The 14902-nt window shown below is 30.7% G+C and overlaps 2 protein-coding genes across 2 annotated transcripts in view; one reads left to right on the forward strand and one right to left on the reverse strand.

Annotated features, from left to right (window-relative positions):
• Nucleotides 1-551: 551 nt before the first annotated feature.
• On the reverse strand, nucleotides 552-11636 carry LOC134720876 (cytochrome b-245 light chain-like). The gene is made up of 6 exons (XM_063583425.1): nucleotides 11488-11636; nucleotides 4473-4542; nucleotides 3450-3524; nucleotides 2270-2353; nucleotides 1072-1153; nucleotides 552-710 (listed from the first exon to the last, which is right to left on the reverse strand). The coding sequence occupies exons 1-6, from the start codon at nucleotides 11561-11563 to the stop codon at nucleotides 573-575; spliced, it is 525 nt and encodes a 174-aa protein (XP_063439495.1). The 5' UTR covers nucleotides 11564-11636; the 3' UTR covers nucleotides 552-572.
• A 102-nt stretch (nucleotides 11637-11738) lies between these two features.
• Nucleotides 11739-14902, forward strand: part of LOC134722370 (GPI ethanolamine phosphate transferase 1-like) — a 36123-nt gene continuing 32959 nt past the window's right edge. Inside the window, exons 1-2 of the mRNA XM_063585986.1 lie at nucleotides 11739-11915; nucleotides 13873-14106. Of these exons, the coding sequence (XP_063442056.1) occupies nucleotides 11803-11915; nucleotides 13873-14106 (347 nt within the window). The 5' untranslated portion in view covers nucleotides 11739-11802. The remainder of the gene's footprint in view (nucleotides 11916-13872; nucleotides 14107-14902) is intronic.

Genomic DNA, 14902 nt, shown 5'->3' on the forward strand with positions numbered 1-14902 from the left:
TCAGATTATGAAAAATGCATAAAAGTATGTATATCAAACTGCAATATTCTATAAAGTTTAAAGTAAAAAAAAAATGTTTGTAACAAAGACATGCCTTTAACTGTAAAAGAATAAACGAATAAGTCTTAAGTTGACCTTTCCACTTTTAAAAAATTCTATCTTAATCTAAGATAACAAAAAAGATTGATGTCAATATATCAATCAGTCGTGAAAAATCTGTTAAAAATTCAAATTCTGTATCCAAGCATGGCTTATAATGATCTTAAAATGATTCAGCTGATGTAATAATTACTAGAACAGAAATTGTCAGATTCTTGTTAAGTAAAACACAGGATCTGTATTTAAATCAGATTGAACATACATGATACATATGGGATTTTTTTTTGAAGTGATTGTAAAAATAACTCATGAAAAATGTAGTATACAGTGATATACAAAATGTATAATGTTCACACTTTTTTACTTTTAAAATTGAGAATGGTTTACCTAAACCATAAATTGCAAATGTCTATTGCTTTGTGGAGAAATATGTCCCAAAATACCCTTGCGTAAAATCCTTTCAATCCATGAGATTAGATTTGGTTGGCTGAAGGAGGTGCTCTGGGAGGGGGCATCTTTGGTTGGCGGAATGACTTGGCATCTAGTTTAGCTGTACTCTCTGTCTTTTCCTCTAAACCTACTGGTTTCCATTCTTCTCCTTTAAAAGCTGCCTGTAATAAAATCAAAACAGTTATTCTTTAAATAATTTCTCTTTATTCTTTAGAATATATTTTTTATTACAGAAGTTATCACAGGATAAAAAAAAATCATTAACTAGTGTATGACCTTTACTATTTTTATTTTTTTTACATAAAAAAAATGTTATCATTTCATTTAACTCTGTATGTTCCATTAAAATTTATCAAAAATTTAAAAGAACAATGCATCTGTTTACTGCACCTTCAATAGTGAAAGGGGGATGGGATTGTTTTTCCATTAGTAAATTTTAATTTAATTGATTGTTGGTTGCATAACATCTGGTGAAGTTAACTTAAAAGTTTGACATTAAATACATTGTAGTTGATCACCTACCACTAAATAAATCATGGCTGTTGTAAATAAAGAGATTCCTCCCATTATTGTAGCTAGTATAAAACACATTGGTATACACAGTCTGAAAAATATCAAACAAGTTATTCAAGGGAGTTAACTGTAGTAAATGTGGATTCAAAATCATGGTCTGAAAATAAAATCATTAAATGGAAGTAACCTTTTATTGTTAGAAAAAATATTGCATATTAAGAAACTGAAAAATATAATATAGTAAATCAAGATAAGTAACTTATATTAATAGTATTCCTGCCTAGATTAAAATGCATTCTGAAAAATATAATATCAATTGTACTGTCAACGTATATTTGTTCCACCTAACAGAAGTTAAAACCAGTGGAAACTTTATTATAACCAATGTCATAATACCTGTACCTGATGGAACAAATATTCTATACTATTTATTCCGTTAGGAACATCTGCTGTAACATTTATTCCTGTGGAAGAAATATTCCAGAATATTTTCTCCATTTGGAACTTACATTATGAAGGAACTTCTATTCCGTGACAGTTCAAGAAAAGTCACTTCAGTTATTGTGAATCAATTGCAAGGAAGAAAACAGTCCCAAAAATATTAAATTAGGCCTCCAAAAAAGCTAACTTCTTTTTATTGTGGATAATATAAAAATATGTATGTACAGAGATTCTCAAAAACTGTTGGTATAGAATAGATAATTTTACTATGGAGAGGAATTTTAAGGGAGATAATCAATAAAAAAAAATATGTTCTCTCATCCAGGATTTGCAAAATATTCAGTAATTGGTTTTAAAATGAAACGTCTCTGAAAGATGCATTTCATTATTGCATTCTCTCTGGAATATATACTTAAGACAAACCATGAGTTATTCATTTTTTTAAATTAATTCTCCCCTTGCAGTAGCTATTTCATACTGTAAATAGGATTTTTCACAGGTATCATTTTTCTTTTAATGAGACTTGAACAACAATAATAACTAGATATCACATCATGAATAATATTGAAATATAACAAACCATTCACAAAATAATTATTTACATGTTTCATAATGACATAAACAATGTACACACAACACCTTTCACCATAAATCTGTGAATTTCATGTTTATTTTTAATTCCTGTGGTTAAAAAAAATCTTTAACAAAATGTTAGGTGGCTTTAAGGCTGATATACACCATCCCTTATTTCATAGCTTATACTTACATTAAATGCATAATAAATCTAACAAAGTAATTCCTGGAAACAGGCCCACAGCAACTCAAAAGTTTAGTAAAGTATTTTTGAAACCTAAAAAATACAATGTAATCACTTTAAACATGATTGAAATTCAAATACATCATGTTTATTTTAGATTTATGAGTTTGACTGTCCCTTTGGTATCTTTCGTCCCTCTTTTTTAACATTATTAAATACTTAAAAGTAAATGCTTAAGTCTTACATGTATATAATACATATTTTTTTTTTTACATAAATAAGGCCGTTAGTTTTCTCGTTTGAATTGTTTTACATTGTCTTTTCGGGGCCTTTTATAGCTGACTATGCGGTATGGGCTTTGGTAATTGTTGAAGGCTGTACAGTGACCTATAGTTGTTTATGTCTGAGTCATTTTGGTCTTTTGTGGATAGTTGTCTCATTGGCATTCATACCACATCTTTTTTATATTATCATATTATTTGTATTCAGGAAGATCTATATAAAAAAACAATGTCAGAAAAAAATCCACCACAAATATTTGCTTGTCTATATATACCTGTCAATTTTAGCAAGGGGAAATAGAATGTACTTCATATTCAAACTCAGAAACCTTTCTCAGCACAGAAAGAGTGATATGAAAAATTATCATTAGAAACTAAGGGGGCACGTGTTGGTTGTCAATGAAATTAACAAAGTTGTCATAGGTGAAACAGCAATTAACAGATTCGCCATACTGGCTCAATCTAGAAAATCAATCTCATTAGAAAAGACCAATGATAATCTTTACTTATGTTTATTTTAGAAAAATGCATTACTCACTGCATATTAACATTTTTTAAAGTGCAGGTTTTCTTTTCGAGGGTATTAACAATTATATGAGATGTACCTAACAACTGGAAAAGAGAATATACATCCTAGAGTGTTTGACTTGAATTGTCAAATATATTATGTTTTTAATTTTCATCCAATATTACCTGTAACACAGGTAAAGATAAGTAAAAATCTGTTATAAGTAACAACTTCAATTTGTGAAAAGTTGTCTCATTGGCAATCGTACAACATCTTCTATTTTATGTAACAAATGTTTATCACTTGTAAGAATTGACAATATTGTTCAAAGTCCTGTTTATCAGCATACATCTTAACTGAAGTTAACATTGCAATATTTTTACTATATCCTGTTACTTACATTCTCTCTTGCGTTCTTCCTTTTAACCTTTTACCTCTTGGATATTCCAATACAAACACCAGTACACCAGCTACACTTAGTATTAGTGAAGAAAATTCAAACTAAGACAGGTATGTTTTTCTTTAAATTAAAGTCATTTAACCGGTAGTTTAAAAGTAACAAAACTGCACTCTCTTAAAACCTGGGACGATTCTGTGTTAGAAAAAAGTCTTTGAAATAATAAACTTAGCCTTTTCTCAAATCAGATTTCAATTTAACAAAAAACAATTTGGTTCCAGTGAAAATAAAAGCTACAATAGAAAAGTGTAATTGAACCAAACACTCATTGTTTCATATTCAATAATAAAGAATCAAAACCAGGTTGTACTGGACTGGGTGGTGTAATTGAATCTGAAACCATGTATGTAAAAGATTAAAATGTTGTAGGACCTTTTATTTAGAGGCTTATTATATTATAAAATTTCCAACTTTACAACAAAATCTGAAAGACATTACAATCATTTTTTATTGTTTTTACATCTGAATTTTTCAGAGGAGTGTGGTGTTGAAGGTTGATGTTCATTGTTTATGTAATATATACGTGTTTCTCGTTTCTCGTTTTGTTTATATAGATTAGACCGTTGGTTTTCCCGTTTGAATGGTTTTACACTAGTAATTTTGGGGCCCTTTATAGCTTGTTGTTCGGTGTAAGCCGAAGCTCCGTGTTGAAGGCCGTACTTTAACCTATAATGGTTTACTTTTTAAATTGTTATTTGGATTGAGAGTTGTCTCATTGGCACTCACACCACATCTTCCTATATCTATTGTACATGTATTATGATAAGAACAAGTATTGGTAACATTGTATGTTCATGTACATGCAGTTAAATATTATTAAAATTCCATGTCTATTTTTTTTTAGTGATGTTGAATGTAAATGTACATGTAGTTTGATAAGAACAAGTATGGCTTATGAACATACAATTTCAGGACTATTTTGAGAATACCATGTGTGTGTACAATGCACATTAGAAACAAGGATACATGGCATAAATTCCAATTTCCCATCCTTTAAAAAATCCAGCCACTCCAAGTATTCCTCCTAATATAATGACTGAAAAAGACAAACCACAGAATAAATAAAAGTAATGATATTCAAACTACTGAAACATGTCCTTCATAATAGGTCAATATATTTAGATATACACAAAACATTCACAGTATTTTTGAACAGTTGAAGTGTTTACTGAAAAAGCAAAATGTACCGACACGTCGCCGTGTGATGTCATCAAAACGTCATTTTTTTTAAATTAGCAAATACAATATGTTTCAAGTATCCATTTCTTAAAACTAGAGGCTCTCAAGAGCCTGTGTCGCTCACCTGTTAATGTGTTACTGATGTCGGCCATCTTCGTTGGTAGGCGGGGTCGTTAGACACTTTAAAAAAAATTAGATACCCTAGTATTATGATTGTGGCCATTTTGGTTAAATTTGGCAAAGTAGTTTTAGAAAAGATTTTTATACAAGTTACAAAAATGACGAAAAATTGTTCACTATTGACTATAAAGAGCAATACCTCCTTAAGGGGTCCTCTAACAATTTTGATCATGCTGACTTATTTGTAGATATTACATTGCTGAACATTATTGCTGTTTACAGTTTAACTCTATTTATAATAGTATTCAAGATAATAACCAAAAAATGCAAAATTTCCTTAAAATCACCAATTTTAGGACAGCAACCCAACAACAGGTTGTCCGATTCAACTGAAAATTTGTGAGGGGATATATCTTATTCTGATGAACATTTAAATCTTGAAAGATTTGCCCTAAATGTCCTAGTTTCAAAGATATAAAGCAAAAACTGCATTTTACCACTATGTTCTAATTTTAGCCATGTCAGCCATTTTGTTTGGTAGGCTGGGTCATCAGACATATTTTTGAAACTATAGACCACAATGATAATTGTGGCCAAGTTTGGTTAAATTTGGCAAAGTAGTTTTAGAGAAGAAGATTTTTAGAAAAGTTACAAAAAATGACAAAAAGTTGTTAAAAATTTAATATAAAGGGCAATAACTCCTTAAGGGGTCGACTGACAATTTTGGTCATGTTTATTTATTTGTAAATCTTACTTTGCTGAACATTATTGCTGTTTACAGTTTATGTCTATCTATAATAGTATTCAAGATATTAACCAAAAACTGCAAAATTTCCTTAAAATAACCATTTCACAGGCAGCAACCCAACAACAAGTTGTCTCATTCATCTGAAAATTTCAGGGCAGATAGATCTTGACCTGATCAACAATTTTACTCCATGTCATATTTGCTCTAAATGCTTAGGTTTTTGAGTTATAAGCCAAAAACTGCATTTTACCCAATATGATCTATTTTTAGCCATGGCGGCCATCTTGGTTGGTTTGACAGGTCACGCCACACATTTTTTGAACTAGATACCCCAAGGATGATTGTGGCCAAGTTTGGTACAATTTGGCCCAGTAGTTTCAGAGGAGAAGATTTTTGTAAAAGTTTACGGACGACAGATGACGGACGCCAAGTGATGAGAAAAGCTCACTTAGCCTTTCAAGTCAAGTGAGCTAAAAAAGAAGAGTAAGCATGGACAAATATCCAATAATTTATTGTTCAAAATATTTGAAAAAAATAAACAAAAGCTCTGTTATTCGACTTTTGACAAATAAAATTTTAGCATGGATGCAATTTGGGTACTCCTCATTACAGAATCATTGATGGTTTGGAGGTTAGTTCAGACCAATTTTTCTATGATTCCGTATGAATTGAAAATCAAATTGGTGTACCTACATGACCTATATAATAAAGAAGGATACGGGTCGGCTACAAAATAAACACAAAATGGAATCTCTCGTCTGGATCATAAAAAAACCTAGATGAAAAAACTGTCAAATTGGGTGCAATTTGAGGGGTACTTGTCAAATCGACACCTGGTCAAATCGGCACCCATAGATAAAGTCAAATCAGCACCTGGTTAAATCGGCATCTAGTCAAATCGGCACCTATTTAAAGTCAATTGGGCATCCAATAATATTTGATATAATATATATATGGGACAGGGACTAATACATGTATTATGTTTTGATAAATTTTCTTTTCAATTAATTAATAACTTTAAGCAAGTACAGCTGCGTGAAAACACAATGTAAAACCGGCTTTTGTTTTGCATATTTCTGTCATATTTTCACAACTATATGATACATGTAGTGATGTACAATCTAATAGTGAGAATTAATACAAAAACATTATAAGACTACAAAAAGACTTTTTATGGATATATATATGTGGTATCAGGAGAAAATTTAAAATTAGAATTTAAACCATTCAGGTATCCTCATTTCCATTGTGAGGACAAGGATAATAGCACGAAATGTTAGGATAAATTCAAGGATTAAAAAAATTGCATAGTAAGACTACGATACAAATCCTTGGTTAAAGTATATAAATTTGAATTTAAAGATTGAACTAGAACATTTTTAAAGGGAAAATTCACGATTTTTTACTTATGGTTTAAATATGTTCATTATGACATAATATATATATTCACAAAGTTTTATCGCTATATGTGCAGTAATAAAGGAGAAATTCAATATTTAATGAAAAAATATTAACTACTTCCTGTAGGTCGTGACATTTTCTCCTGGTTTTTGCATGCCGGGATTTAAAATACAATCATTAAAAGTCTTGGTTTTTAATCATATTTTAACGTAATCGTAAGCGCGCCGATGACTTATGCTTTACCTAAATAACCATCCGATAATAAGAAGCTAAAACGTACAGACGTTCAATTGTACATATTCATGAGATAAATTTTCTATGTTAAACGCATATATTTGAATTATTTTTGTAGACAACACAAAAAGTTATAAATTTATTTTAAATTAATATATTTTCGGACTGATAAGGTGAACAAAGTAAAGTACAATAATCTGTAAAGACAATATGTTGGTGTACTCTTATTGACCTTTTACTATCTCTGCTATGACTTGGTTGATACGATGTGTGTATTCACGGTTCTGTGGCAATACTCGTAGATGGCTTGTTGAAAGGTAAATTGTTATTTGCACTTCGGTATTAACCACGCCTCTCGAGCACACCTTGCCAGGTGTGACTGTCTATTCGGATCAGTGAATTATAAGACAAGGGAGCATTCAATACACATATATTTAAAATATATATTCAAGTTGGTGACAAATAAAAATTGATCGCCGTGGAATTATTTAATTATGTTTGGTGCTATTATTTATTTGAATTCAAATAAGTTATTTTACTAAGAAATACACAACTTTCGGTTAAAGACGGGAAACTTTAATCATATGTCCGATTGAATTGATTTACACCTTTTGTCCTTGATTGATGTCTAATCAAAAGGAGAACTTAGGAATTATAAATAGCTTTACCAAAGTATTTTTATTTGTCTTTATTAGGCAAATAAATGAATGAGAACACTTAGATTTAGACTTTTTTAAAAGCCACGTATAAATTAATAACTGGGACTCACTGAAGATAACTCTACCGAAGCGGAATAAAATATGAACGAATAAAGAAAAAAATATTTTTTCTACTTGAGAAGTTTTAAAAAATTGACAGCAAATTTAAGGTCTTCTTGGAATGGAATCGAAAAATTACGAATAGATATTCTTTATCAAGTGTGAAAAACGTCAACCAAATTTAATCATAATCGTGGACGTCCTTATTAAAATAGTCTTCGTCTCACAACGTATAATACTTAATAACTATTTGACCAAAGATGTTTAAAAACAAAAGACAACGAATTTAATGTCATCTTTCCCTATTTTTGAATGTAATTATAAGTCTGTTCAACTGGCAAGAATATCCCTAAAGCGGACAAATATCTGACAAGCAGTTTATTCTTTAAATTTGCTGTCATTGAATATCAAGAAAGAAAATAAATCCCGAAAATGATTTGAAACTTTAATACTCAATAGCTTTCCTAGAAAATATTCACATCCCTCGGGGATTATTAGTGTACGTCCAGTTGCATATGTCGGAACAATTGTGGTGATGACGAATTTCTTTCTTTATTGGAGAACAATCTAATTGATATATAAATCTGTGATTTTACTTTGTTCATAACTTTGTTCATAAAAAGTTATAGATCGACCTGTATTTAAATCAAATTGGTCCTCTTCTTCTTCTTCTTTTGGTATACAATAGTCTATCGAATTGGATGATTACATACTGTTGGTATACGTGGACTAGTCTATTTACAAAACTTTTACCCCAATTTGCACAAAATGTATGTTTCTTTCTTATGTTCAATGTATACATGTATATATTTTAAATTGCGCTGTAGTTCCGTGACTTTCTATCCGGGCGTATAAACGAATCGTCGACAAGTGCGCACATTTTTTTAATCGACATTTCTGGAATGATCCAACTATGTCCTTTACTATTGACAACGAGTAAATTTTACATTTTCCCAGAGACATATAATTGCTGATTTTCCCAAATTAACCCTTGGAAAAAATATGTATATTTGTATATCTTAAATTTTTTTTTTTTTGTTTTTTTTTTTTGTATCATTTTTTTTATTATAAATAATATTCTTTACACCAGAAATTTTATTTATAAACAAGCGTATGAGTTAAGTAATGACTAGTATATTATATCACTTTCGGACACGCAAGACAGAGATGTATATTATACATGCACCTGATAGTTCAAAATGGAAAGTTATAGGTTATCGGCCGTGTACACTGATCAATACCTACAGAAGTGGAACGATGCATGAACTTGCAAGCCTGACAGGAAATGGCTTGAATACCTGGACGTGTCATCTTACACCCCTCACAATACCTTTGGGAGTAATACATTAAGCCATGCGGGAAATCAGTGGAGCGAAGATCCTAATTTATTTGAATAAAGTATATTACTTTAAAGAATTATGAACGAATTAGATTTTCGAAAACAATTTTCACGGAACACTTATTTATGATTTGAACTTCGACTTTTTAACTTTTAAATTTGAGCATTTTTATACAGAATGGACATAATATCAATTTTTGATTTTTTTGCGAAGTTTCCCTTTAAAGATAAACTTGTACCACCTGGTGTAAGAAAATGTGTGTCAAAGAACTTATAACTTGTACAAAAACCCTGTACAAATACACCTTATCGCTATTTAGTCCATTCCTGGGAAAACAGTCATTTATACAACTTCCTGTTTAGGTCACACGGGTCGAAAATGGAGGTCATCAGCAGTGAGCTGAGGGAGGAAAAACTTTAAAAAGTGATCAACAAGAAACTTTGATATAGCATGATCCACTTTTTTCGAAATTAAAATTGAAATAAAAAAATATTTTGTTTGAAGTACTTACGGTAGTTTAAACAGGTCTCATTAAAAAGTATTATGCATGGTGAATTGTTTAAACAGGGTCCCAGATAGCTTCAACTGGATGAAAAGTTGTGTAATTTTAGAACTTATCCGGAATGGAATAAATAGCGATTAGGTGTATTATAATTTGTACAAAGTTACATCTTGTACACAACATATATATATTAAACATATTTAACATGGGTGCCGAATTGACTACATCAAGTGCCGATTTAACCAGGTGCCAATTTGACTAGGTGACGATTTGACTATACTCATAACTGGGTGCCGATTTGACCAAGTGATGATTTAACCAGGTGCCAATTTGACTAGAATTCCAATCTGAGTACCGTCACGTTATACATATTGGAATGTATTGACACAATTTTTATAGTGATTTAATTTTTATATAATATTAAAATGCAACAGCATAACACAAGGATTAAACAATCATATGTCTTAGGGGACGACCATTTGATATTCTGGGGGGGGGGCCAGGAGGATTTTGAAAATAAATAACTCAGCCTTGATAATCACAAAAATAAATGGTTTGTTCTGTGGTAGTTTGAAAATAAATTACCTGACTTGCAATGTATTGAAAATAAATAACTCAGCAGGTCTATAGCTTATTGGGCCTTCAGCGGTTCCAAAACCCTTTTAAAAAATTTTTTGCCTCGCTTCGCTCGGCGAAATATGTTTGACAATACTTTTGAAAGAGGCTAGGTAAAACCAAACTAAATTAACTTTAATACTATACATTATGTATGCAATACGTGTATATTGCTTGGGAATATAAATGATTCTTTTCGTTCAGAAAATTATAAAATACTTAATCTAATTATACCAATTGTCTCTTATAATATACTTATTACTATGTATGTGTGTTTGGTTTGTCCTGTCTCGCTATGTCATGTATGTATTATCTTAAAATATTTGTATATATTGTCCTCTTGTACCCAAGTATGTGTCTGAGGTTATGAATGAAATCTTGAATCTTACAATTTCTGAAGGGGATAATGATCTACTAGTATTCTGATTAAATGGTACACAATGACTTGACTATACATGTATTAATGGTTTGCCTTTTTTTAAATGGTTATTTGGATGGAGTGTTGTCTCAATGGCACTCACACCACATCTTCCTAAATCTAATTATTCATAATTAACAAATATTCAAAAAATTGTATGTTTTTCGAATATCATAAATAAAGTGGTAAAAAATGAATAATCAGTCCCTTGCTTAAATGAAAATGAAAAATCTTGCTTCAATAGTGCAGAAAATGAATAATCTGTCCTCTCAGTTTACAAAAATAAATAACCGATCAAAAACAAATCCTCCTGGCCCCCCCCCCCCCCCGAATATCAAATGGTCGTCCCCTTACAAATGTTTTTAAAAGCATAGCAATAACATACATTTATATTAACTGAACCATAAAAAAAGGAGAATTTAAAATATTTCCCTATATTTTCTATATTGGGCAATTAGTAATTAACTGACCACTTTAGGATTTTACAGTATTGACCACTAGTCTCTAGAGGAGTATTATTGGGAAAGTAAAAACTGAGAGCAGTATTTACTGCCCAAACTGGTCAAAATTGCCTTCAGTCATGTCAAGTATTGAAGTAAAAATCATTCAAGAAGAAAGAATTATTCTGAATTTCTGTGTGTTTATATAAAATTCAATCATTCTTACTAGAAGAACTGACGATGGCTTGTTCATTAGCCCACATCGCCCATTCTATTTGTCCCATCTTCACTCCAGAAGTCATATTGCCTACTTTGACTTCCTTATTTCTACTTTCAATATCTAATCCCGGAAGTAATTTAATACTTCAAGAGTTAAGTTTGTTACCGCTTTTATGATTGGACAATAATATAACTGGGACCAATAAAAATCGGCGTTTTAAAATGAGAAATAAAAATAAACAAAGCAAGGGAGATAATTACCGGCACAGCTATTTGCACTCAAAGGTTTTCTCAAGTAGATTAACATGATAACTCTGATACTATGAACGGAAAAGAGAAACATGGTCAACGCCCTCATTATCTATCAGAAAAGAATGTAGAAATACCAGTAGACACGAAGAAAAACGTTCACCAAAGTTCAAATAAAATATTTTTGTAAGATATCTTTACAAACAGTTCATGCATGAACTGATATTATAGTTGAGTTCTTCTAAGAGTAATAATGATGATAGATTCTTTAATTTTGAGATTTACATCACTTTTACTCCACGTGAATATCAAATTCAGAAATACAAATTATGTGTCTTGTGTGCATGCTCCTTCTATAACAAAATACTAGTCTTGGTTTTGTAAAACTAAAAGTGAGGTAACTCAGATAACTCAATCCAAATAAAGGGGGTCTCATTGGGCGGTTCTGATCCCGGATCCCGCTTAGTGTTTTGTCAGATTCCTGTATCCTGCTTACACTATATACAGGAAGCAATTCTCATTCTTTTTGTAATTTCCCGTGTCCCGCTAAACCTCATTTCCCTTTTTCACAGCACAATAATTTGACTTTCACGCATCACGCTAACAAAAAATAGGCAATCGCCCGTCAGGCTTATGTAACAAAAAATTTGTTCCGGCGTGACATTTGTTCCATTGGAACAAATTTCATATGAAATATGTTCCATCGGAACTTATATCACAGAAAATTTGTTCCAGCACTATAAAATTTGTTCCAGAACTAATTTTTTAATTACATGTAGAATAAGTTCTGGAACAAAAATCACAGCTCCATGAGTTTTGTTCCAATATTAAAACTTGAAAAAAAAGTGAAATAAGTTCCTATGACAATGTATGATATTAGTTTTGAACAAAATTATATTTTCACGAATCAATGAAAATGTTCTGCGCGGACCTATTTCACAAAAAATAAGTACCTTTAACCAAGGACTTAAAATAGACGTCCCTGCTTTAACATTTTGCACAGCAAAATGTTTTCTTGTTACACTAAACAATTATAATGCAAGCTACATGTAGATGCTGTACTATGCTTGCATGGGTACATTTGCAATTAAGGCATGACTGTAGGATGAAGATAAGAAATAAAAGCAATGATGATGTATCATTATTTGTATCTACAATATATGTTTTATCATTTATGTTGTATTCAACCTCCTTGTTTCTTGCTGATCTGTCATGGGTGTTTTAATCATACATGTACCTAGCTATAGCCGTTGCACAGTTTTAAATGAGTGTGTCTTGTGTTTCTTTATGCCTTTAAAATAAATGATCAGTTACATTGTCCTTTTCAAATTAGTACAAATGTTCAACTTTAACTCTACTAATTTTTTTTTCGAAATTACTTTTATTATTATTTCTTATTCTTTCCTGGTTCATAAGTGTCATTTTTAGTCTTATTAATTGAGAACATTATTCGACTTTTGATTTACTCAAAAGAATCCAAATTGAATGTTTACACTTATAATTTATAACATTATCAATATAATACATGGTTTATTTTATAATGACTTTAAACTCACTGATGACAAGTGCTCAGTATACATGGTATATAAGATTACTTGTTTAACCAGTGGAACATATTTCATAGAAGAGGAACTTATTTCACCAGGTGAGGAACAAATCTCACAAATCCAGAACTTATTTCACCAGGTGAGGAACAAATCTCACAAATCAAGAACTTATTTCACCAGGTAAGGAACAAATCTCACTAACATGGAACTTATTTTACTAGGTAAAGTGTAGAACTTATTTCATAGAGATGGAACAAATGATATGGAAATTGTCTATGAAAAAAGTTCTCCAAGAACATATTTCATGTGAAATTAGTTCCACTGGAACTTTTTTCACAGGAACAAATTTTGGCTCACACTTAGACCCCAATGAGACCCACAATAAAGTCTGTGATATTGTTATACATGTTACAAGGAACTTTAAAGGCAGATAAATAATGGTTATCTACATGTATGAGAAGTATCTCAGTGTTGATTTGTTTTGTACAATTTATTTCAGGCTTATTTGTTCTGTACAATTTATTTCATGTTTATTGTTTTAAGGAATAATGTTATAACATCATGTAATTAATCTGTTAATAGTATATATTTTTTAGGATGAATACAGATACAATATGTTTGGTACTGGCTGGATTGTTTACCCACTTGGTATTTTTTTACTCAATATTTGATATTTACTTCACATCACCTCTGGTTCATGGAATGATTCCACATGTATCCCCTCTGAAACCTGCTGCCAATCGTCTTGTACTATTTTCTGCGGATGGTTTAAGAGCTGATAAATTTTTTGGACTAGATGAAAATGGACTATCAAGAGCACCTTACCTTAGGTAATGATTACATTGTATGTATTTTAATTTGTATATGAAATTACAGTTGCCCTTTGAACATGATAAAATTTTACTTTGAATAAGAACTTCCAAGTTCATTTTTTGTAATGTTTATTTTACCCTGGTTAAATATGGTGCAAGTCATACAATACAGACAGTTAAAATACTAAATGAGACAAAGGAAACTAATTTTTGGTTCCAGTTTCATCCTTTAAAATCAGAGACTGAGAACACATATTCAATATATCATGATACACTGTGTACATAATGATGTCAACCATTTAGATTTAATAAATGTGTTTTTAATTTAACTTGCTGGTAAACAAAATTTAGATATTTACATTGTAGTATCAAAATAAACCAATAAGACAATGATTATTGTAACATAATACTGCATTTTTCCTTTGAAGTTTTTACCCGATAGTCTGCTAAATAGGTCGGTTTTTGAAAACCCAAGGTTTAATATGAAGAGTTATTTGTTATTTAATTAAAAAGAATTATGACATACTTTTTGCTTACAACTTCTTGTAGATAGGCGGAGCTTGGACTATGGTTTAATCTGACATTTTTATGTTAAACCATGAATGAAACTCCGCCTCTTTGTTACGCCTGATTTGCAGTTTTAAAAGTAAATGCACGAGGACAAGGATTTTGTTTGTTTTACAATAGAATTTCTACTTACAAATTTCGTCACTGACTTCATAAATTTCATTCGGGAAAATATTTTTTTCTAAAGATTTTTTTATGATAAATAAAGAGCCGGAATATTTTGTTCTAAAAATTCCCAGACCCTGAA

Source organism: Mytilus trossulus, chromosome 6 (genome assembly GCF_036588685.1).
Source record: "Mytilus trossulus isolate FHL-02 chromosome 6, PNRI_Mtr1.1.1.hap1, whole genome shotgun sequence".
Classification (NCBI taxonomy): Eukaryota; Metazoa; Mollusca; class Bivalvia; order Mytilida; family Mytilidae; genus Mytilus; species Mytilus trossulus.